The following is a 21,642-nucleotide window of genomic DNA, read 5'->3' on the forward strand; positions in this document are numbered from 1 at the left end:
TTAAACAAAAAAAAGTGAGATTAAAGAATCAGCAGTAAAACATGAGATTCTTGACATTATCACTTAGTTTAGGGAGAGGAATAGTCTTTGGAGGACCAACTCGAGACACAGAGGAAGGATGATGATGATTCATAGATTCAGATGATCTCTCTATGTATAGCCTTCCTCTGTACGCTGCAAGGTGAGCATAATAAGCCGGTGGTACAATCGATATAGGTTTCGTGCACCTCACGAAAGTGTGACATAAGTTGTACACGAGTCTTTGCAACTCGTCTGAAGTAAACTTGTTTTCGTCCCATAGGATGTGGTAATGCGTTGGCCTGCTCGTGCCCTTCACTCCCAAATGGCTACAGAGGTAGAAATCAAACTCATTCGGATGAGTTATCACTGTATCGACTACTGTTCCTGGAGGGATGTTCTCACTGTCTGGCTCGCATCTGAACAGTCTCGTGTGGTGTCTTTTTTGGACCACGGCGAATGTGATGCTCGGATTGTAGTCTTGGAACTTAGAACAAGCGGCTTTGATGGATTGGAGCTCTTCTTGAAGGACTTTCTTGAACTGTGTCTCGCTCACACCGTCTCTGAAGAATATGATCCGATTAGGAAGCTTGTTAACTGCTTTGTAGAAATCATCAAGAAGTTCCTTGACCATCAAGTCAAGATCTTGAATGATCTCTTGCCTATGAGTCTGAGACCTCATTCTTGAAACGTATCTGTTAGCTTCAGGCCAGTTTATGCTCCCGACCACAGCCGCTACTGAAGGGCTACAATCATCAAACGGATGAGGATGCGTTACATCAGCTCCCATGAAGATCACAGGCTCATCATGTCTAAGCAATCTTGGGATGTGAGAAGGTATCGAGTTGTAGAGCTCAGTCATGGATCCACCAATCTTGGCGTTAATCTTGAGAGCCAAGTTTGAAACGAACTGAGAACTGAGCTTTGTGATGTTAGGGTATAAGCAGCATTGCGTCACAACGCCAATTCTTGTCTCTGCTATCCTTTTTAGGTCTCCGTACCCTTTGTGTTTCTTCTCCATCACACAGATAAGCAGCTGGAGATTGTTAGATGCGGCTCTTTGAATCTCCTTCAGTTTTGACTCGAGAAGTGAAATGTTGTTGAGTATGTGTGATGGTTCAAAGAAGGTGCTGCTTATTGTGTTCTTGCTTAGGAAGACTCCCAAATGCTCACACTTTTGAGTGAGCTCGTTTATGAACTTGGGAATGGTACATTTCTGATCCGAGCTGCCTCCAATACTCATCAAAGCCCATCTCTCGATTCGGGTTCCTTTAAGAACTCTACTCTCTTTAAGGTTCTTTGGCCGGTCAAGTTTAAGCTTTGGAGGCAGAAGTATTCTTCCTTTCAGCAACGTCATTTCTTTTGAAACTTCAAGGTTGAATTCTCTTGTTTGGTTTCCGCTGTCAAATCGAAGAAACAAAAGATTAAAACCTTTTAGATGTTTTAGTACTCGAATACAGATACTCAGATGAACTAAATTTACCTTGATGGACCAACCGATCCTGCCATAACGTTATCTATGATAGCTTTCCTTTCATTTGGTTTTTGGCAGCCCATTTTCATGATCTTTGCAGCTTGATCATCTGAAAGCTTCCCAAGAAACTTTTGACCTTCACAGATCATACATAGTTCCATAGGAAGGTAACAAGGTCTTGCCCTACTGATCTGCAGACACGGCAAATTTTTATACTGAATCTCATAACCATAATGATCTTTAAAGTAGCTCATAAGCCTTAAATGCTTCCCATCTCTATCAGGAAACCATAGATTCTCGGTAATCTCCTCTGTTAACCCGTAAACCCGATACCTCTGAACAGTTTCTCTATGGCAAACAAAGACTCTTATGTTCTTAAGTGCTTTCTCCACTTCTCTCTTTTCCTCCAGGCTCAGTTCTCTACCTTTGTTCCTAGGAAGGTCCTTGAGAAACTCTAGCCGCTTCTGCAAGTAAGCTATTACTCCAATGCTTTCATGGAAAGCTGTGATTGAGAGATCCATGTTGAGGGCTAAACCTTGTTGAGTATGTCTAAGACTCTGGAAAAACCCTCTGAGTCCAACAGCTCCTCCTCCAATCTCCTTGGATCCACCCATAGAACTCGAGTAAAACGATCTTCCAATAGATGTACACTTCTCCATTGGATTCTCCCTCAAGATAACATCAAGAGCATGAATGTATTCTGGAGGCAGAGGAGCCCAATCTTCTCCTTCCTTCCTCTGTTCCTTACCATCAAACTTGGACACAAGCCTCATGTTAACCCTAAACAGTTTATCAATCTTCTTTTGAGGTTGCTTCTCTCGCAAGTCACCATGATTCATCACAGCTTTGCAAGATGGTATAGGGAGATTAACAAAAAACTCAAGCCTATCGTCCTGAAACTCAACAGGGCTGTAAATGTTTTTCCTACCGTCAAAAGCCGGAACAACACCAGAGAAACTATTCCGCTCTGTCTCCACAAGCTTCTGTTTGATCATCCTTGCAATTTCTTTTGAAGGTTGCGGAGAGATCTCAACGTTGTAATGGTAAATCCTCTGCAAAGGATCGAACTTTACAAGAAAATGATTGGCGAGAAGATAAATGACAGAGCCTTCTTGACCACCAGAGTCTGGTCTTTTAGCAACCACTAATGCTGCGGCTTCTGTTGCTACGGACTCACTCACTTTGTTGTTGTTGTTGTCTTTGTGTATCTTCTTCTTCTGCTGTTGTTGCTGCTTCCTTTCCACAACTGTTTGATACACAGATACAGTAGAAGAAGCAAAAAAAAAAACATAAAGGGTGAGTCAAAGTCAAATTAGAGTTATAATTGTTTTATTGATTGAAAGACAAAAAAGATGCAAATGAATCAGTACCAATGGAGAGTATTAAAGCAGAGACAGAGAGTTTGTTTCCAGACATTAAAAGAAAAGAGAGAACATTTAAAGAAAAGTGAATAATGTAAGTACAGACTACAGAGGATGAGGAGGGAGAGGACCATATAGACATTTACACAATACTACAACAATAAGAACAAAGAGAAGGAAAGAGATAGCCTTGAAAACCTCGTCCATATAAAAAATGAAAACAAATTCAGACATAGGTGAGGATCCTAAACCTTTTTTACACTAGACAAAAGAACCATTACATGCAAACAAGAAAGAAGAAAGAAGTAACCAAGAACAAGAAAAAAAAGATAGTTTTAGACTTTTAGTCACCTTGAGAAACAGGAAGAGATTTGTTGAAACGAGTCATTGAGTTTTGAGGAGGAAGAGGAAGCAAAGGAGGAAGAGGAAGAGGAGGAGGAGGAGGAGGGAGAGGAAGAAGAGGAGGAGGAAGAGAGTTGTGAAATTGAGAGTAGAAGTAACAGTAGTAATAGTAGTAGTAGCTAGACTGAAGATTGAGGTTATGGTGAGAAGAAGGGTGGAAGAGAAAAGGAGGAGGATTGGTTTGAACATGGTGATAAGGCTTGTGGAGAAGAGGCGTTCTTGATTTGGAATTGGGGATGTGTTTGTTGGTACTCTGATGATGATGACTCTGAGTTTTAGTTTTATCTTCCATGGCTGAGGACTGAGGAGAAAAGCTGAGAGAAGTAGAGAGAGACCTTTGGCTTTGGAAAAAGCTGAGAAGAAAGAGAGATAGAGAAGGTGTGAGTGAGTGTGGGTTTATCAGAGAGAGAGAGAGAGAGATGAAAAAAAGAAAAGAGGCAGAAAGGGATTGTCTGGGTTTTTGGTCAGGCCTCAGGGAAAGGTCAAAGTCTCCCCTCTCCTCTGTTTTTTTTATTTCTTCTGCCTCAACATAATTCAGATGATGTTATTTATGCTGTCATAAATACGTTCTAATTGTTTGCAATTAATTAAAAAAATAAAATAAAGAGCTCTCATTATAAGTGTAAAAAATGTTTGATTTTTACTACAATTCAAACCAAATTTGATCTCTTATTGATTAAAGTTCATATTATGTATGTTATTTTTCAACGGCTCAAATGATTAGTAGATAGGACTATATAGTAGTAGTATGTGGTTTCGTAAAACCCAAGGTGTTGTTGTTACACATGTTTTTTTTTTTTTAGAATGGACCAATACATTCATTATACATTATATATAAAATCGAATTATTGGGGACCAGTCTGGTTAAATTATTTATTTTTGGTACTATTTCATAGTACTTCATTAATAAATAAATAATACTACTAGACCACTTTGGACTCTTTCATCCAAATTTACATATTCTTTTCTCCGAATATTTTAGTTTCAAGAAAAGCTTATATATAGTACAATTGACTAAACACAAAACCAATTTTTAGCAATACAAACTGAATTGGAAAATTATCAAAGTTAGATTAATGAATATTGATAGTTATATTTTTTGGCAAACTATTCGATAGTATTGTAATATATGAAAGCAAAAGTAATTCATATCAAAAAGCCTTTTTGGCTTCTTTCATATATTTGATGGTGACCAAACCCCACAATAATAAAAGTCCCATTACAAAATTATACTCATCTTTGAAAAAATTGTAATTTCTTGAAACATATATAGAGCCATCATGAACAATGTTTTTTTTTTTTTTTTATCATATCAACATCGATATTAGGTATCAATCCTAGTCTCTTTTTAATCATTTCCCTAAGATTTGTGTGTAGCTATCTTATCTTTTATGAGATGAGATCATGGACTCTGTGAGAGATATGAATGAGTGTCTTTGATTCAAAGTTTATGTAATGGAACACTAAATATATATTACTGGGACCAAAGAGATTGGTCAAAGCTAAAAAGTTCATTATCTCCCCCCATTGTTTTGGGCTAAATTTGCTCTCTACTTTTTTATTGTAAATCCAAAAAGGTTTAGTGCTGATTTATTAATTATGTGGTAATGAAAGCCGCTAATCAGTTGAATTATTGTCTTTTAACTTTTGATTTTGTCATTGTTACCTAAACAAATTGTATATCATAAAATTATGGAATGTTGTGATGTAGACTGGTAAATTATGATTATCGGGGACCTTTACCCATATTATTACTTCATAACTAACTATATTTGTTTTGTCTTTTTAATCTTTTATTCTTTTCTTTTTTGTGTGTTTTCCACTGTGATGATTATTTTTTAACTCTTTATTTTACAGACCATGTTTAACGGAGTACTCTTAACCTAAATTTTTGTTAAGAAAATGTTCTTATATATGCTCTAAATATTCTAGTAAAGTAGTAATAGTATACAGATACACGAACAAAAATATTTAATATTTTGAAAATTATTTCTAAAACGTGCCATAGAGAAAATGGAAGATAGATTTGGGTTTTTTTACAAATAGTAGATGAATTTGGGTAATTACGAAAAATCTTTTAAAAAAGCTTCAAATTTAAAAAAGAAAATGAATTTGGGTAATTACGGATACCAAGATCAAGGTCCAATCACTCAAACCGATGACCCGTCGTTCCATTTACCAATATCTGATTTAGACAAGAGCCTTATTAAAGACCAAAGATTGTGTATAACATCTCACTTCTGATTATCTTTGGATACCTATTTCCATGTATCATTTTTATCCAAAGAATAACAAATTGTAATCCTAGATTTAATTTTTAGTATTAACCTACTTAGTCAAGACAAGAGACATTGTTAAGATATGTGTAAATCATTGTTTAGTCGAAAATGAAAGCATAATCATTTGCTTCAATTTTATATCGTGACTACTAACTAGGTTTGGCAAAAACAAAGTGTAACGTTGGTAGCGGTTGGTAGTCAATACTTCTAACATTTTGATCACCCTTTTTCACATTTATGAATACAAATAATAAACAACTCAATTAATGTAAATAACTAATCTTATCTTAATGACTGGTTCTGTAGTAGTATGTAAAGTAAAGATTTACAAATGAATTATGGTATTGAGTTTCAATGTACATCTTCTGATGTTTTGAGATATAACTGAAGTATATATATATATGCACATGCATGTACAGAGGAGGAGACGGAGAAAATTGTATAGAAGAGGATCAAACCTCAGGAGAAGAGAGGAGAGGACTAGTGAGGCTATCGTTTCTGCTTCCTGAGAATCGAAGTGGGAGCAGAGCAGGATCTTGGTACGCACTGACCAAGTTATTATAAAACTCTGGCATTTTTGGATCGTTTCGATCTTCCTTGTCTCTCTTTGTCAACACCTAAAGAACCACAAAACACAGAGAGTTAATATCATTCATACATTTTGTTACGATTTCAACTTGCCTTTCTTTTTGTTTCTCTATGTTTCTATGGGATTTTTTTGTACCTCAGCAGGATAAGAAGTGAATATAGGCATGAAGCGTTTACGACAGAACTCGTTAAATAGAAGAGTGCATACGGGAAGAGGGACAAGCAAGTATGTAGCTAGTTCCATTTTCTTTAACGCGAATAGACCGATTGCAATTGCGTGCATGAGTACAAGAGAGAATATCATAGTATAGTGTATCATTGGCCAAAACAATCCAGCCGTATCAAACTTTGGAGCATACACATTCATAAACTGCATCAAGAAACGCAATTGAGTGCTTAGTTCTAGTGGAAGGAGAAATTTGAAGGACTATTAGATATGTGTAATACATACCTGGTTCCGGTAGATGATGTATGCAAGGCAAAAGTAGAGAAGGATAAAAGGAAGGATCAATGGAGCCAAGAAGAAGTATGTAATCCCAAGAAGCCCGAAAAAGAGAACTCTTGGAGTGTCTCTATGGTATCTCATTGGCGGGACGACAAATTCATTGTCATCTGATGGTTCAAAGGATCTTTTTATGTAACTGACCATGAAGGGAACTACACGGAAGAGTTCAGTCAGAGTATCCGTCCATCCTGTTGTGACAACATAGGCGATGAAAAATGATGCCTGCAAATGATGTAAATCACGTGGTAAAAATAAAGTTTGATTCTTGGCAGTAATCCATTTCAGTTATCAACGAAGAGTCGTAACCATTGTATGTGCTCAGTAAATGGTTGGAGAAGTTTTTTTACCTGAGCTGGAACAGCTACAGCCAACTTGACCGGAATTTCCTTTGGATCGAGAATTACAGAAAGCTTGTAGAAGGCTGACCCGGAGAAAACAGTTGCGAAAAAGACATTCCATATAGTGAACCAGATCACCTTGTTGCAAGCACTCTTTTGTATATCACTGTGGCAAATGTGCCCTTGGATAGAAGAGAGAAACTCCATGATGGGAGGTACGACTTTCAGAGACGTCTGAAGTATAAGACTTGGAAGATACCCAGTTATTATTTGACTTACAACTTTCCTGCAACATATAAAGTATAACGTTTAGCACAAAAGTGTTGTTCAAAGGTAATGGAAATGAAAAATCTTTACTTACATTGATAGAATAAATGTCAAGAACGGAAACATAAATTCTAGTGCAGCCAGGTTGGTGAGACCTTGGACAAGGACTACTGGAACAAGAAACAAGATGGTAAGGAGGAGACATGCAAATACAACAAGAATTTTAGCTAGCCATTTCTGCATAAATGATGCAGAGAAGAAAGGCCAGTGGACGTCATGAGGTTCTGGCGCTGGTTCTGTGAGCCAGTAAGTGGGGTTGATTGATTGTGGCATGTGGAGTGCCGTTGCAGCACCATATCGAGACTTGAATGATACAAAAGCAGCTCGAACTTCCTACATTATGAGAAAAAAACATGCAAAATAATGAGAAGGAATTATCCAGTTTGCAGTATTTGCAAGCATCATTATCTTAATTTCCAAATCGAATAGAAGCCAGACATAATCAGGTTCTAAACCATCTGTGGCATACTTTTCCAGGTGCTGAAACTTCAGCTTGCCCCAATCTTATGTTCTGTTCCAATTCTTGTAACACTCTCTCATAGTGACCCTCAGGAGTGTCCTTGCGACTGAAGAATCTCATTGGCGTCTTCTTAACTGGCTTCTTATGTTTCACTTGTTTATATAACTTTTTGGCCTGATCCTGCAAGAGCCAGAATTGAAAGAGAAGCATAACCAAGAGTGCACGTACAAAAATACACCACTGGAAATCAGTTTATCTATTTCTGGACTTACAACAACACTCCGCAGTTTACTTGTTCGATGGATAACCACATGAGACAGGTAGGTAGATAAATGATTTTCTTCAAAGAACCTATCAACAGTGTCGCTCACACTGCTTCCATCAGAAGAGGGGATATTACGAACTAATATGGTGAACTGATGTGGCTGAGGTTTGGATGAATGGAAATGCTCAATCCTTTTCAAGGCAATATATCTGAATTCCTGTCAAAGAAAGCCAATACTAGTGACAACATATTTGAGTGAGAGCCAAGACTAGTAACAATATTCTAAAGATTTATCACTTGAACTTTGGTGTTCATTTCAGTAATCAGAAAACATGCCCTTACAAAGTAAAGAAGACAGCAGACAAATGCAGTCAGAAGATATATAGCTCCAAAGTGAACCCATAGCCTGTAAGAAACCAAAAAGATCTTTAGTTTTTTCGTATAGTAGAGTACAAATTGCAGGAAACCTAATAACTATTTTGGAGCTATTATTGCTCTAGTCTACTGAGAAAAACTTTACGGAGTACAGAAAGCAGTTTAAATAACAAGATGGAGTTTCTTTAGCTGTAACGAAGTGTCATATAAATCCCACAGTATCATTACTTCATCCAAGCCATAATAATAACAATAATATAAGAGTTTGAGGTTACCATGGTGAGCGAATTTTGAGGTTTGCAACAGAAAATAGATCCAAGGAATTAGCTGACCAGTCAGCATAGTCAATCACTGTAAGTTGATCTCCGAAGCAATTCACAGGCAAGAGAACAAAAACCCCAATGATCCCAGCAAACAAGAACACTTTCAAACTGCAGAATGAGAGAACAATTACCATGCATGATATATATAAATAAAGCAAATGTAAAACCTATAGAATATCTCAAGTCTAAGAACAGTCACAAATACCAGTATAACAGGATAAACTTGCATATAGTGGTTACTTCAAATCATCAAACAAATGAAGGAAAAGAAAATCAGAGACATTGCGGTTATGTGGAGCTGGAATTACCTGAAAGTTATCATTCTCATAAACACAACACCATCCAGGCCAGAGGATTCCATGAGTTCCTTTTCTGATGGCCTCCATGATTTCCAAATCCATTTGATAGAAGGTATATACCTTGCCACTTTGTTACGTCTACGTTTAGACGTCCCAGCTGCAAGCCGACGTGGTAAAAAGACCTCATAGTTGCGCGGCTGCTTCCTCAGTACAGAGTAAAGTATGAAGAACAATACACAGAGGCAGGAGTTTATCCCAACAGACATAAGAAGGGCAGACAAAAGCATCTTTTGGGGAAATTTTCAATACTTGAAACCTCGGTACACACTCAGCTCTAGAACTGCATGAAGAAATCAAATCAGGAGTGCAAAACTACTTCTCCAAAAACAATTTGAGTTACAGAACTAGTGACCAAAAGCTATAAAACTAAGAATCTAAACGACCAAGTTCGAACAAAGATCTCACAGATTGTGTAAATTTCAACACTTTGAATCTTTTGTTCAGTAATCCAATAATTAAACAAACTTAAGAGTGACTACAAGCTCAAATTTAAAGACAATACCCAGATTTCTACATTTTTTCTCCCATTTTTCTAATAAATCAATCGCAGACCAAATCACAAAGGAACTCGACGAGCTTTGTCATCAATGGAACTCAATAAAAAAAAAAAGAATTTACACTGAATTCAAACACAGAGATCAATCCCCACTGATCTTTACACAGAGACGGAGAAGGATCAAACCTGAGAGCCGCTTTGAGACTGCGAAATCTAAAATAGAAAACTCTCAAAAACGCGTTTGAAAAACTTCAAAATTCAGTGATCGGAACAAAACGCACCACTACCCAGAGAAACCCAAAGACAATCTCAATTCGTATATTGAGAGATTGATTGTGAAAGCAGAGAGAGCAGAGATGAGAGAAGAGAACAAAGCTGATTAATTTTTTAATTTTGAAATCGACGGTCAATGACACGAATGTCACGCGTTATAAATGTATTTATCACATTCATTTCAGATTTAGACCTTCCCTCGCTTCCCATTTTGTTTATTGTAATTACCCGAATTGCCCTCACTTATCTTAACGTTTATTTGGAATATGAGAGGGTATTTTATTACATCTTACTAAGGGCAACATTAATGGTAGTATTTAAGGGGTATCTTAGGAGAAAATACCCTTCACAAAGTATCTTGTGCAACATACTTTGTGAAGGGTATGTTCTCCTAAGATACCCTTTAAATACTACCATTAATGTTGGTCTAAGTCAACGCTTTATCAACACTGGTTGAACGAAATATAATTGAGCATGTTATCAAATCTTGTATTATATATGATAGCTTATTATGATGATATAATTAATTATGTGTTTCTACCACATACAACAACCTTAAAGAATTTTAACTCTAATTTTCATATACCAATAGTCGAAATAGTTTGTGTTATAATATCAATTAGAACGCAAAATCATAATTTTAGCCATTGATAATTGTATTCTTCAATAGCTAGAACCTATTTGTGTTCAACTCTTAAGTAGTGATTGTGTTTCTATTCTTGACAAGGGAATTAATTAGGTGACCAAGAAAAGCCAATAAAACATGAGTGCACGGCCGTATATTTTTTCCGTTTGAGCGAAGCTCTAAATAAGGCTTCCACATTCTTCATGTTCGACTAAGTTTAGTTTATCCAGTTTTCCTTTGAAGAAGCATCATCGTGAACTAATAGATGATCAAAAATAATCCAAATTAATTCTGAAACTTGCACTGAAAAAATAAGAAGTTGAAAACTAATTCATAAAGGGAGAGACTAAACTTGGAAAAAAGGGAATAAGGAGATCTTCCCCAAGAGGAGAACAAGACAAGATGTGATATGTAGAGTTTAGGGGCTGAAATATGAGGGGATCTTGGAATTGTTCAAAGAGCATCACCTTGTTACCATTCTTCGAAATTGCCTCAAGGTGGAAGAGCTTAGAATTATCAGGATGCATATAGTAAGTGGGGTTAATCTTGTTCAAGTCAATGGAGAACATCTTGTCCATTTTCAATAATGCTCCTCCAGTGTTGTGGTTTGTGAGCCTCCAAACGTGTTGCATGCCATCTCGAGTTGTCTCCAAAGCCCACACAAGACGACGGTCATCGACTATGCTGCCGAAGTCCATATCAACCACAGATGATGATGATAATGTCTCAATAATAGGATTTGGAATGACTCGAAACATCTCCATGTGAAGATCAAAAGCAATCAATTTCGTCGGGTCTAGGTGGACCCAGTAAAGCCATCCGTTTGCAAAAGTTGGTAAGTTGTTGTTGCTTAAGCGATGATCAGGAAGAGGTGGAGTCACCTGCCTCCATTGCTTGACTCCAAAATCGAAAATCTCGCATGCTAAAGTGGTGTCGTACTTGTTAGTGTTATGTAACCACACTATTTTGTATGTTCCAGTAACGTAGTCTTTTCCAAATCCTGGAAAAGGGAACTCTGAGTCATTTTTCTCTTTCTCTATTTGAATGTTGGCACGAGGAAGCTTGTAAGACCATCTCGTGGCTGGGTTTGTCACTGTAATTTCTCTTGTGGAGGAATAGAAGCATACAAGACCATCAATACTACTGGAAGGTGTCCATATAACGGTTCTAGTAGGTGTCCCTTTATCATCGCTAATATGATAGCCTTCTTCTTCTTCTACTAGACAAGCCGAGGACCACTCCAACCTCATCGTCTTTACAGCAAATTTCCTATAGCTTCTATTACAATACAAACAGACAACTTTGGGTTCTTGAGTTTTCTGATGCAACATGTGTCTTTCCTTAAAATACATGGACGTTATCATAAGTCTCCATTGTTTAGACACGGTTTGGAATCTCAACAGTGATTTCACTGGAAGTCGCAGCATAACTTCTTCTAACACATCGTGGTTAAGTATCTCATCAGTACTCTTCCTTCTTCTTTTGCTTCCTCTTTCAATTATTTTCCTTGACGATGATGCATCCTCTCTTGTCTCGTCACTTCTTCTCCAACGTGTGTCTTTTGTTCTTCTTTCTCTTTGTGACCACAAAGACCAAGATATTTTGTCTTTTTCGTTGCTCTTCCTCTTCCATGATGATGCACCATCATATTCATCTCTTCTCTTCTCCCGTGCCCTCCAGCTTTCGAACTCTCTCTCATTACTTCTTCTCTTCTCCCGAGCCCTCCAGCTTTGGAACTCTCTCTCATCGCTTCTTCTCTTCTCACGAGCCCTCCAGCTTTGGAACTCTCTCTCATCACTTCTTCTCTTCTGACGGGCCCTCCAGCTTTGGAACTCTCTCTCATCGCTTCTTCTCTTCTCACGAGCCCTCCAGCTTTGGAACTCTCTCTCATCACTTCTTCTCTTCTGACGGGCCCTCCAGCTTTGGAACTCTCTCTCATCGCTTCTTCTCTTCTCACGAGCCCTCCAGCTTTGGAACTCTCTCTCATCGCTTCTTCTCTTCTCACGAGCCCTCCAGCTTTGGAACTCTTTCTCATTACTTCTTCTCTTCTCACGGGCCCTCCAGCTTTGAATATCTCTCCGACGTGTGTCTTTAATTCCTTTTTCTTCTCTTTCTGACAACGACGACGACCAAGAGATGTTGTGTTTTCTGTGGCTCATCAACGACGATGTACCAATATCGTAGTATTCATCTCTTCTCTTCTCACGGGCCCTCCAGCTTTGAAACTCTCTCTCATTACTTCTTCTCCGTCCTGTCTCTGAAGACGACGTTATCTTTCCCTTTTCGTGGCTCTTGCTCTCCTCCATCGATGATAACAAGTATTCTCCCATGTGTCTTGATGCGTACTACTTTTTCTTTTCTATCTTTCTAACGACAACGTACCAAGACCAAGTAATATTGCCTTCTTCGTCTCTTCAGTTGTCTTCTCATGATCTCTGCCTCCAATTTATAAATATTGTATATTGGCTTCTCCTACCTACATTCGGACTACCAGTTTTTATCTAATTTCTATAGAATATGAAAGTTTGTTTAAGAACTCAAAATTGCCAAAAGTATAACTCACTTTATTTGGCTTAAGAAAAATATCTCAAATAAAACACTACTCCTAATACTATAAGGAAAACACCCATGCTTAGATAACTTCTAAACACAATTCTTATCTCTTTAGTAACCATAACTCTGCTAGGACTAGATTAACTTCTAACTCAAGTTAACTTCAAGCTTAAACAACAGTTTCATCCAAATCCAAAACCTTTAATGGATCTAAGTGTTTGTTTGCCTTTGATTATTTTCTAACACGTTTTATATACAGATCCAACAAACCTTGTTTCTTTTCTAGCACGTTTCTGTAGTCTCCAAAAAGTATAAAGATACGAAAAGTCACAACTCTAGGAAGAACAGAAACAGCCTTTAGTTGCATTTATATGTTTATATTTATTTTTTTGAAAAAGTACAATGAAAAAACTCATTTTTTGAGTTTATTATATTTATCAAACTAATTTAAGAAATAGAGTATTAGACCTTCCTCAGCTTTATATTTTGTTTGTTGATATTACCCTCCCTTATTATATGTTTATTTGGATTATGTGTGGGTATCTTAGTACATATGACAAAGTCAACAGTTTATCAACACCGTAGGTCCATATTGAAAGAAATAACCGAGCATGCTATCAAATCTTACTATCTTTTAGATTTGTTCTGTATTATATATACCACATACTATGAATTTACGATGATATAAATTATGTGTTTCCACCACATACAACAATAATAATTTACTAAGTTTTAAATACGATTATACGGATAGTCAAATCACCATTAGGCATAAGAGCAAATTTTTATAGTTTTCCCTTTATAAAATAGCTGCACAATATTTAGATCAGAAAACACCCAAAATCTTTCTCTAACCCATGCTCTGATCAGAAAACACCCGAAATCTCAAAACAAAAAAAAACAAGTCTAAAGAGAATGTTTCTTCTAAACAATTTTTTTCCTAGTCAATCATATTTTCTGGTGATGGTACCACTCTTGGATATTTTTTAAATAGGATATAGATGAAGAAGCATTAGTCTGCAAAAAGATTTGAAGAAGAAAAAATAGTCAAAATAATAAAAGTGGAAAAGATTTATGAGACTTTTATAAAATTTCAAAAAATTAACTTGTTCACATGCGGCTAAAAGATATGATTGATAGACTCTGGACTATTCAGTTTTTCGAGATGGCAATAGTTTTTACCGTCTCACATAGTACCTGAAGTTCAATATGTATTGAAAGAGTGTATTAGTAAACCAAGGTACATTGAGTTTACTTTGCACTGAAGCCGTACTTTGGTCGCCAAGACTTTTGTATCGACGTTATCATTAATAACAATGTTCAATCTCATCACTAGTTCTTTTATAAGTAGGCACCTCGTCTCTTTACTTGGAAGATTTATAATTACCCCTAAGATTTAAAATTAATATAAAAGTGAACAAATCATTAGAATGTGTTTTGTTATTATATAATACTAAAACAAATATCTTCTTAATTAATTTTGCTCTTATGCATTAGAATGTGTTTTGTTATTATATAATACTATAAGTGATTAAATAGAATAATTTTTCTTTTATATTTTGAAAATTAAAGATTAAACAAAAACAATGTAGAATATTTTTGGTCAACGGTGGTCAACACCAAATTCCGAGGAACGGTGTTTTATGACACTTATGGTTGATTCTAAAATCTCAACCGATCCAGAATTATTTGGTTCTTTTCAATAAACCGGTTTGGTTAAGCATTATATGGTCCTTGTGTCTCAAAGAAGGACGAAATGTTTTTTTTTTTTTTTGAACAAACATTTTCTTTGTTTTTTAACGACAAAATGTTACCTTAATGGATCTGAGTGGTTTGACCTTGTTTCTTTTTTTTTACACGTTTATTTATTGTTTTGTTCTATTGAATTTGAAATACGAGTTTTAAAAAAAACAAAACATTAATAGGCCGACGAAGCAATCTTGCCCGAAGGTTCCACTTGTATTCCAAAATATGAAATGGCTTGTTTAAATAAAAATAAAATCATCAGAGTGAGTCCAAGAATTGGCTCTGATTGAGATAAGCTAAAACCTCAGACAAACACAGTTTATTTGATTTTAAACCATCAAAGTATCCTAAAGGACCAACAAATCTAAACAACAAACTAAACTTGTCTTGGAAAAAGCAAATAATGCCCACATAAATCAAATTTTCCAAGTCTCACATAACATTGGTAGCAGCCATTGATCTAATTTACAACACCCAAAAGAAGACAAAGACTGTTTTGTTTGGGCTGAGAAAACAGAGAGAACATAAACCTTTTAGATAACCTTCTTCTTCTCGAAAAACGTCTTCAAGTGCAAAAACTGCATCCCTGCCACTCCTATGCATACGAAAAACGAAAGCACACTCAACCATGCCATTTTCGTATGAGTGGACCTGTTCAAGTCTTGCATCTCTTCTTCCCTGAAAAATAAACACCAATTTCCAAGTCATGTATCTATCTCCTTGATTACCAAACGATTGAGAAAGCAAAAGACTAAAGACTTCTCACCTATCTCTAAGATAATACATCTCTTCATGAATCGAGTTAACTGTATCAAGAAGACTCTTTACTTCAAATTCCATAACCTGCCACACAAAAAAATGCATAAGAACACACACACATGGTAGGATCAACATTGTAACCACTAGCTTCAACAATTTCGTTTATCTACGCATATATAATCAGAATCAGCTTCTCATAATCTACTCACTTCTACTTGGCTCTTCTTAGCAACCTTAGCCCAGCTCTTAGATTGAACACCAGTCTTCCACTCAAAATCAATACTCAAGGCCAGCTCAGGCTTATGATCAACAGCAGTGAAGCAAGCCATGTAATCACCTGCTTCCACTGCAGAGAACGCGAATTGCCCCGAATCAACTTGTTCAGCGTGATGGTAATTGTTCCCGGCGTTTGACGTCACCTTTTATCCAAAAAAAAATTCACAACACATAAACAAAAAAAACTCAGATCTATCGAACTCAAACAAATTAGGTCAAAATCAGAAAGAGTACCTTTACTGAGATCTTGTGAGATTGTGGTAAAGCTTGGCCTTCGTGAGGGTTATCGATGCTGTATTTACCAACAGTCATTGAATTGCTTTTGATGTCTTCGGCGATACATTTTGTTCGACCTGAGTGTAGATCGAAGTGAAGCGACTGTGAAATTGGTGACCAAATCGCTAAAATTACAAGGGTCGTCGTCCATAGCTTTTGAGAATTGATAAACATTTTGAAAAATTCACAGAGAATTTTCGAATCTCTCTCTCTTCGTTTTCCTTTTTTCTTCTTCTTCCTCGATTGTATTCGTGGACGAACCTCGATGACGATGTAATGGTTTTTGACACGTGTATATGTCTTATTGGTGAAGACACTTAAAATTGATTCTGAAGTCTGAACAGCTTCGGCATACCAAACCGGTCTATAATTTTTTGGTTCTTCTCGATAGACCGGTTTGATGTAGTATTTTGTGGTCCTTGCGTCTCAAGGTAGGAAGAATGTTAAATTTACTTTTCTTAAGAGTTAAAAAGTAAAGAAAAGGAAATTAAACAACGAATTCTCTACTTAAATTTGGAGTGAGTTTCTAAAATTGAGTTACTTGATCCGTAAGAATTCATCAAAAGCTTGAGAGAATGTCAAAAAAGATTAACGAGAGAATGTCAAAAAAGATTAACGAGCTGCTTCGTTACTGTGAAGAGATCTTTGAGAGAGGAAATCTCGAACTTGCATTACGATGCGCTGTCTCAGTCTCCAAAGCGAATCCTGATGCTCCTCAACCTTACGCACACGTCACAGCTTACAGAATCCTTTTGGCAGCAGCTAATAACCGCACGGTCGCAGGGGAGCCTGACTGGTACGCTGTGTTGGGAATCAACAAACGCGGATCTTCAAAGTCTCTGACGAACTCCATTGAGAGGCGGTGCTCGGAATTAATCGAGGTTTTGGATGGCGAGACTGGGGTCTTCAAGGTGGTTTTGAGGGTTTATGATGTGGTCAGAGTCGGTGTGGCCGAGTTGATGGACGAAGATAGGAGAAGAGCATATGATCTCCGCTCTGGATTTCTAATATCATCAGCTGAATCTATAAGTCTTTTAAGTTAATTTTTCAAGTACAGAGTAGGCTCTGTATTCTATTAGGCCGAAGTTGAACATATTAATTCAGACAATGTAACAAGCTACTTTGATTCATATTTTCTCCTTTGGAATCATTAACAAGTCTTTACACGTTGAATTGAATCGTAGGGAAAAAAACTGTTCCTATTAAGGCTAATATCTGTATTACTTTTAGCAGTGAATCATCAGACATAATCAGAGAGAGAGTGCGTGTATGTGTGAGTGTTACTAACTTATTAGGATGGCTCAGTCGTCTTTGTCAGCGTCGTCATCATCGTAGTAATGGAAAGGATGTGGAACTGACTTGAAGGCTCTGTATTTTCCCACATTATTCAAGTGCTCATTCTCCAACCTGAAAATTTAACTCCACATTACTAATCATTCATTTTATTCATAAGACGTTGGACCTTTTTTATAGACAGAAAAGTGTATTATACCTGAAGAAGCTCCATATTCCTCGACGGACAATCTCTAAACATGAAATAATGCTTGTTACCGCGATTTTGTGAAGGGACTTCAAGTTGAACTCTAGCACTAGTTGCATCCATGCCACTCTTAGAATCACATTCACTACCTGTCAAAATCAAATCTTTTCAACCAGAGTCTTTATCACACGACAATACCTCTGATGTTGCAATGTTTACCACTTACCATGGCTATGAAATAGACACTCTTATGAGGGACAAGCAATTTGTCCCTAAGGTATGGATTCTTGGAGTGTCTGCGGAGGAGTCCCCAGTCTATCACAATGTCCCAGAATGTGTTCATCCCTGTTGCTACACCTGAGCTTACAAGAGCCAAAATCATCCAAGTGCGTCCCTTTTTCAGTTCATACGCTGTTCTTATGATTACTGCAATGATTGTCAGCATATATTTCAAAGCATTGTATCCATGTACGGATTCTTTTTCTTCACATAATCTGCGAATGCACTGCAAGAAAGTGATACATGTAAGTTATAGATTCGGATGTGATAGAATCCCATGAACAAAACTAGAAGAGATTGAATTGTGTGATACCTGAAGAAAACGGAGCCAGTAAGGTATAACAGCAACGACAAAGTAGAAGGCATTGTAAACACCATGACTATGACACTTGTTTTGCCTCTGCAAGTATTCTCCTAAGCCATAGTAGCAAATGAATAGCTCAAAGCTCCTTATGGCTTGTATCTGAACTTACCAAAACATATAACAACAGCTAATTACGTCGAGTCATATATTGTCAACATAAAGATTTAATGCAAGTATAAGAAATAAAACCTGACTGGTTAGGTGGTCTGCCAAGAAAAAATCTGGAAGTGTAACCTGTGACAATGAAGAAATACATGAATATGAGATCTTTTCTGTACTTAGTTTAGCGACTGGTACATATATATATTAAGATCACCTCAAAGAGAGGAGCACAAATACAGTGAATCAGTGCTCGAATGAAGAACAATCGACTTGAGCGGTATATGATGTTGAAAGGACAAATAAGTATGAAAAGAACAATCTGCAACAAAAAGGGTTGCTTAAGCCTGACATATTCCATCTGATACTTAACAGTTGCACACAATGTAAACACTGAAAATTTATCTTACAGCGACCAAACCCAAAGGAATAACTTCAGGGAGTGTCTTATGATCTCTCAGCCTCCAGTCCATATCAAACTGCAAATTTAGCAGGAAACAGACGAAAGCAAGCACCGCAAGCCCGGTGCTTATCAGGAAAACATCTCTGTAACCCAACTCTGTTCCCTGCTTGAAACCAAAGATGAATGTATAGTTGACTCGATAACGTTTCCAGAAGTATATATTCGCCGAATACATGAGCATATGAAGAATGATGAATCCAAATAAGCTGCAGGGTATGCAATGTTTGTCAGTATTAGACAAGAAAGATGTGTTTACTAATTTTATGAGCACATGTTCTAAGTCAGTGACTAGAATAATTGCCTGTAAAGAGGGATAATATTCGCCATGTATTCAGTACCGTAGTCCTTGTCCATGATTTTTCTACTTTCTATCTTGAAAACAACAGCAACAACTAATGCAATTGAGCAACCAGAAAAAAAACCTGTGGGAAAATGAAGAACAATTATTAGTGAACAAGATTGTAACATCTTTGAAATCTGATTCTCCTTCTTTCTCACATTCCCTTACCAGAGAAGAACGTAACCCTGTGCCTATCTCTTTTAACTTTTGGCCTTAGACACTTCATGCCTTCTCTTCGATTACCGCTTGAAAAGTGCTTAACGAAAGTTACCTCTACTCTCTCCAGGAGTCTGTTAACCTAAATCAGGATACAGTGAGCAGACAAACATAATGGAAATCTAATTCTAGTGTCTGCAATACTCCACAAACCTCATCAGAACTCCCAATCAATGAATTATCCACAATTTTCATGTAGTTCCTGGATGCATTCCTCGAAGCAATCTACAAATTAACCAGAAAAAAAAAATGAATACATCGTATGATTCCATTGTTTATGCATCTGTATTGCTCTACAGGACGGTAAAAAATCTGTAATAGAAGAAGCTCTTCATATCTAACCTTCTCATACTTCTTCATGATTTTTGAAAAGGCCAGAAGATTCATGAAACTGATTCAAATCACAAAAACATGGCCAAATCAGTAGCATATATAAAAGAAAAATTACAGGAGAGATTAAACTTTGGCTAAACCTTTTCCTCACCTGTATTCCTTCAGACGACGGAGTTTCTGATAGAACTCACTAAAAACAAGCCTCAACTGTTCTTCTGCTTTTTTCAATCCTTTCTTGGAGATTGGTTCATTAGAATCTCCAAAAACTCCTTTTAATGTAGACATAGGAGAATCAAGCGCATCATTCATCTTCACACGTTCAAGTATTTCACGAAGATCCTGAATTTCACCATTACCGGCTCCCTCTTTATTCCCATCAGTATGAGAAACCGGGACAATATCAGTCGCAATATGTGTGGCCTCTTCTTCTGGAATATTAGTTCTTTCAATACCGTGTACCATATCTTTGTTCGCACTCCCTGCAAATACATCAAGAATTCAATAACCTGAAAGAAAACCATCTGAGCATAAGATGCTACTCATAAACATTCTTATCATATAAGCTTACCCGGTGTTCTCATTGTGCTATCAGATATATCTACAACGACCTTATCAGAGGGATGCTTCTCCAAATTCAAGTTATCTGCATCAGGTTTTTGCACTTTGACCCTTAACGCAATCAATGCATCCATTTGTTTATCAAGCAAAGCCGCTTCCTCGAGCACTTCCTCGAGTTTATCCCTGTAAAACTTGTTAACTTTGTTAAGATTCTCATCGAGCTTGTTGAAGAACGATACTTCGATTTCTCCACCTTCTTCAGACTTCTTTAGAAACTTTGTCTTGTACAATTTACGAGAACCATCTTGCTGCAGGGTGTCAACTTTTATGACTTGGTCCTCAATGTCCCCTGCATGTTCAATGTGCCTAGGATGAAACGACAAACCACTAAAGGAACGATGCAAAGCTTCTGCCTGCCGCGAAACTCTCGAGGCTGCTCTAGTCAGCTTACTGTGCTTATAGCTACGTATTTCTTTCAGAACCCTCTTTAAACCATTGTAGTCCATATAAGCTTCTACCCACTCTGGCACCATTTGCTTCTTAAATATTTTCCCGAACTTCATCTGCACAGGCTCAATTCAACCAAATCAAAACTATCACAAACTTAAAACTCTAATAGTAAGGATCAAACCACACATGCAGCCACAAATTAGCAGAGTCTACGGTTCGTAACGTAGTTAAATTCAGCCCAAAATTAGAATCACAAAATGGAGAAACATAGAACAAGGAAACACATAAGAGTTCAACAATTGGTAAATCTATGATACTAGAGAGAAATCTGAAGCTAATATACAGGTTGAGGATCCATTAGAACTACCAAATGATGGTGATTGATCATACACAGTAGAGATACCTTGATCAGGAAGAAACGTGTGACTACGCTCGATGATACAATCGTATAATTAGAAGCTTCTCTGAAATTTTGATTTAAGCCATTAACGAGCGAGTAGGAAGAAGACGAAGGGACACGTCGGTAATTTGAAACAGTTCGAATCTCTCTTTTACTCTCGGCTCTCGCCGACTGACTCTATCAGTGTTTTGCGTTGGTTTGCCTTTGTATTAGATGGTTACGGCAAGAGATCGTCTGTGGCTGAGATCATGCTTAAGAATTTTGTTCCTCTTCTTCCACAGCCTTGCGACTGCCACAGTGCCACGTGGCGTAGGATGAATGGAAGGCTGTGTTGAGCTGTTGCGGCCGAAACTGATGGAAGGAAGCAAATCATAGATACTCTGGTTGACTATTTTTCGCTTTTGTAGCCCACCAGAGCATGACACGTGTTGCTTCGTAAGCTCAAGTGTGGCAGTGAAACCGCGTAATTTGGCAGTATGGACTTTTGCGCTTAAACCAATCAAATATACAAGTTACTTTACAACTTCATTTAAATCGCAAATCTTTCAAATATACTTCTGCAAAACCTTCTTAATTGGTCGA

At 37.1% G+C, this 21,642-nt stretch overlaps 6 protein-coding genes across 6 annotated transcripts; 1 reads left to right on the plus strand and 5 right to left on the minus strand.

Annotated features, from left to right (window-relative positions):
- On the minus strand, positions 1 to 3,860 carry LOC17895169 (protein argonaute 7). The gene is made up of 3 exons (XM_006300614.2): positions 3,205 to 3,860; positions 1,502 to 2,738; positions 1 to 1,418 (listed from the first exon to the last, which is right to left on the minus strand). The coding sequence occupies exons 1-3, from the start codon at positions 3,545 to 3,547 to the stop codon at positions 29 to 31; spliced, it is 2,970 nt and encodes a 989-aa protein (XP_006300676.1). The 5' UTR covers positions 3,548 to 3,860; the 3' UTR covers positions 1 to 28.
- Positions 3,861 to 5,797: 1,937 nt separating this feature from the next.
- LOC17896058 (CSC1-like protein At1g69450) lies at positions 5,798 to 9,968 on the minus strand. Its single transcript, XM_006300734.2, has 11 exons — positions 9,757 to 9,968; positions 9,024 to 9,354; positions 8,668 to 8,823; positions 8,360 to 8,423; positions 8,025 to 8,234; positions 7,762 to 7,932; positions 7,327 to 7,625; positions 6,975 to 7,251; positions 6,574 to 6,849; positions 6,259 to 6,492; positions 5,798 to 6,151 (listed from the first exon to the last, which is right to left on the minus strand). The coding sequence occupies exons 2-11, from the start codon at positions 9,299 to 9,301 to the stop codon at positions 5,987 to 5,989; spliced, it is 2,130 nt and encodes a 709-aa protein (XP_006300796.1). The 5' UTR covers positions 9,302 to 9,354; positions 9,757 to 9,968; the 3' UTR covers positions 5,798 to 5,986.
- Positions 9,969 to 10,794: 826 nt separating this feature from the next.
- LOC17894325 (putative F-box/kelch-repeat protein At1g12870) lies at positions 10,795 to 11,718 on the minus strand. The gene has a single exon (XM_006300888.2). The coding sequence runs from the start codon at positions 11,716 to 11,718 to the stop codon at positions 10,795 to 10,797; it is 924 nt and encodes a 307-aa protein (XP_006300950.2).
- A 3,317-nt stretch (positions 11,719 to 15,035) lies between these two features.
- On the minus strand, positions 15,036 to 16,317 carry LOC17895695 (transmembrane emp24 domain-containing protein p24delta10). The gene is made up of 4 exons (XM_006302555.2): positions 16,037 to 16,317; positions 15,736 to 15,945; positions 15,534 to 15,610; positions 15,036 to 15,445 (listed from the first exon to the last, which is right to left on the minus strand). The coding sequence occupies exons 1-4, from the start codon at positions 16,250 to 16,252 to the stop codon at positions 15,301 to 15,303; spliced, it is 648 nt and encodes a 215-aa protein (XP_006302617.2). The 5' UTR covers positions 16,253 to 16,317; the 3' UTR covers positions 15,036 to 15,300.
- Positions 16,318 to 16,633: 316 nt separating this feature from the next.
- LOC17895246 lies at positions 16,634 to 17,155 on the plus strand. The gene has a single exon (XM_006301762.2). The coding sequence runs from the start codon at positions 16,654 to 16,656 to the stop codon at positions 17,119 to 17,121; it is 468 nt and encodes a 155-aa protein (XP_006301824.2). The 5' UTR covers positions 16,634 to 16,653; the 3' UTR covers positions 17,122 to 17,155.
- A 22-nt stretch (positions 17,156 to 17,177) lies between these two features.
- On the minus strand, positions 17,178 to 21,289 carry LOC17896222 (phosphate transporter PHO1 homolog 10). Its single transcript, XM_023788599.1, has 14 exons — positions 21,064 to 21,289; positions 20,221 to 20,773; positions 19,804 to 20,131; positions 19,662 to 19,710; positions 19,473 to 19,544; positions 19,272 to 19,401; positions 19,065 to 19,185; positions 18,711 to 18,969; positions 18,518 to 18,622; positions 18,391 to 18,435; positions 18,151 to 18,300; positions 17,785 to 18,063; positions 17,571 to 17,707; positions 17,178 to 17,485 (listed from the first exon to the last, which is right to left on the minus strand). Exons 2-14 carry the CDS (start codon positions 20,771 to 20,773, stop codon positions 17,380 to 17,382), a joined length of 2,334 nt encoding a protein of 777 aa, XP_023644367.1. The 5' UTR covers positions 21,064 to 21,289; the 3' UTR covers positions 17,178 to 17,379.
- Between the last annotated feature and the right edge of the window lie 353 nt (positions 21,290 to 21,642).

The sequence above is a fragment of the Capsella rubella genome, unplaced genomic scaffold, assembly GCF_000375325.1.
Source record: "Capsella rubella cultivar Monte Gargano unplaced genomic scaffold, Caprub1_0 scaffold_2, whole genome shotgun sequence".
In the NCBI taxonomy this organism is placed as follows: domain Eukaryota; kingdom Viridiplantae; phylum Streptophyta; class Magnoliopsida; order Brassicales; family Brassicaceae; genus Capsella; species Capsella rubella.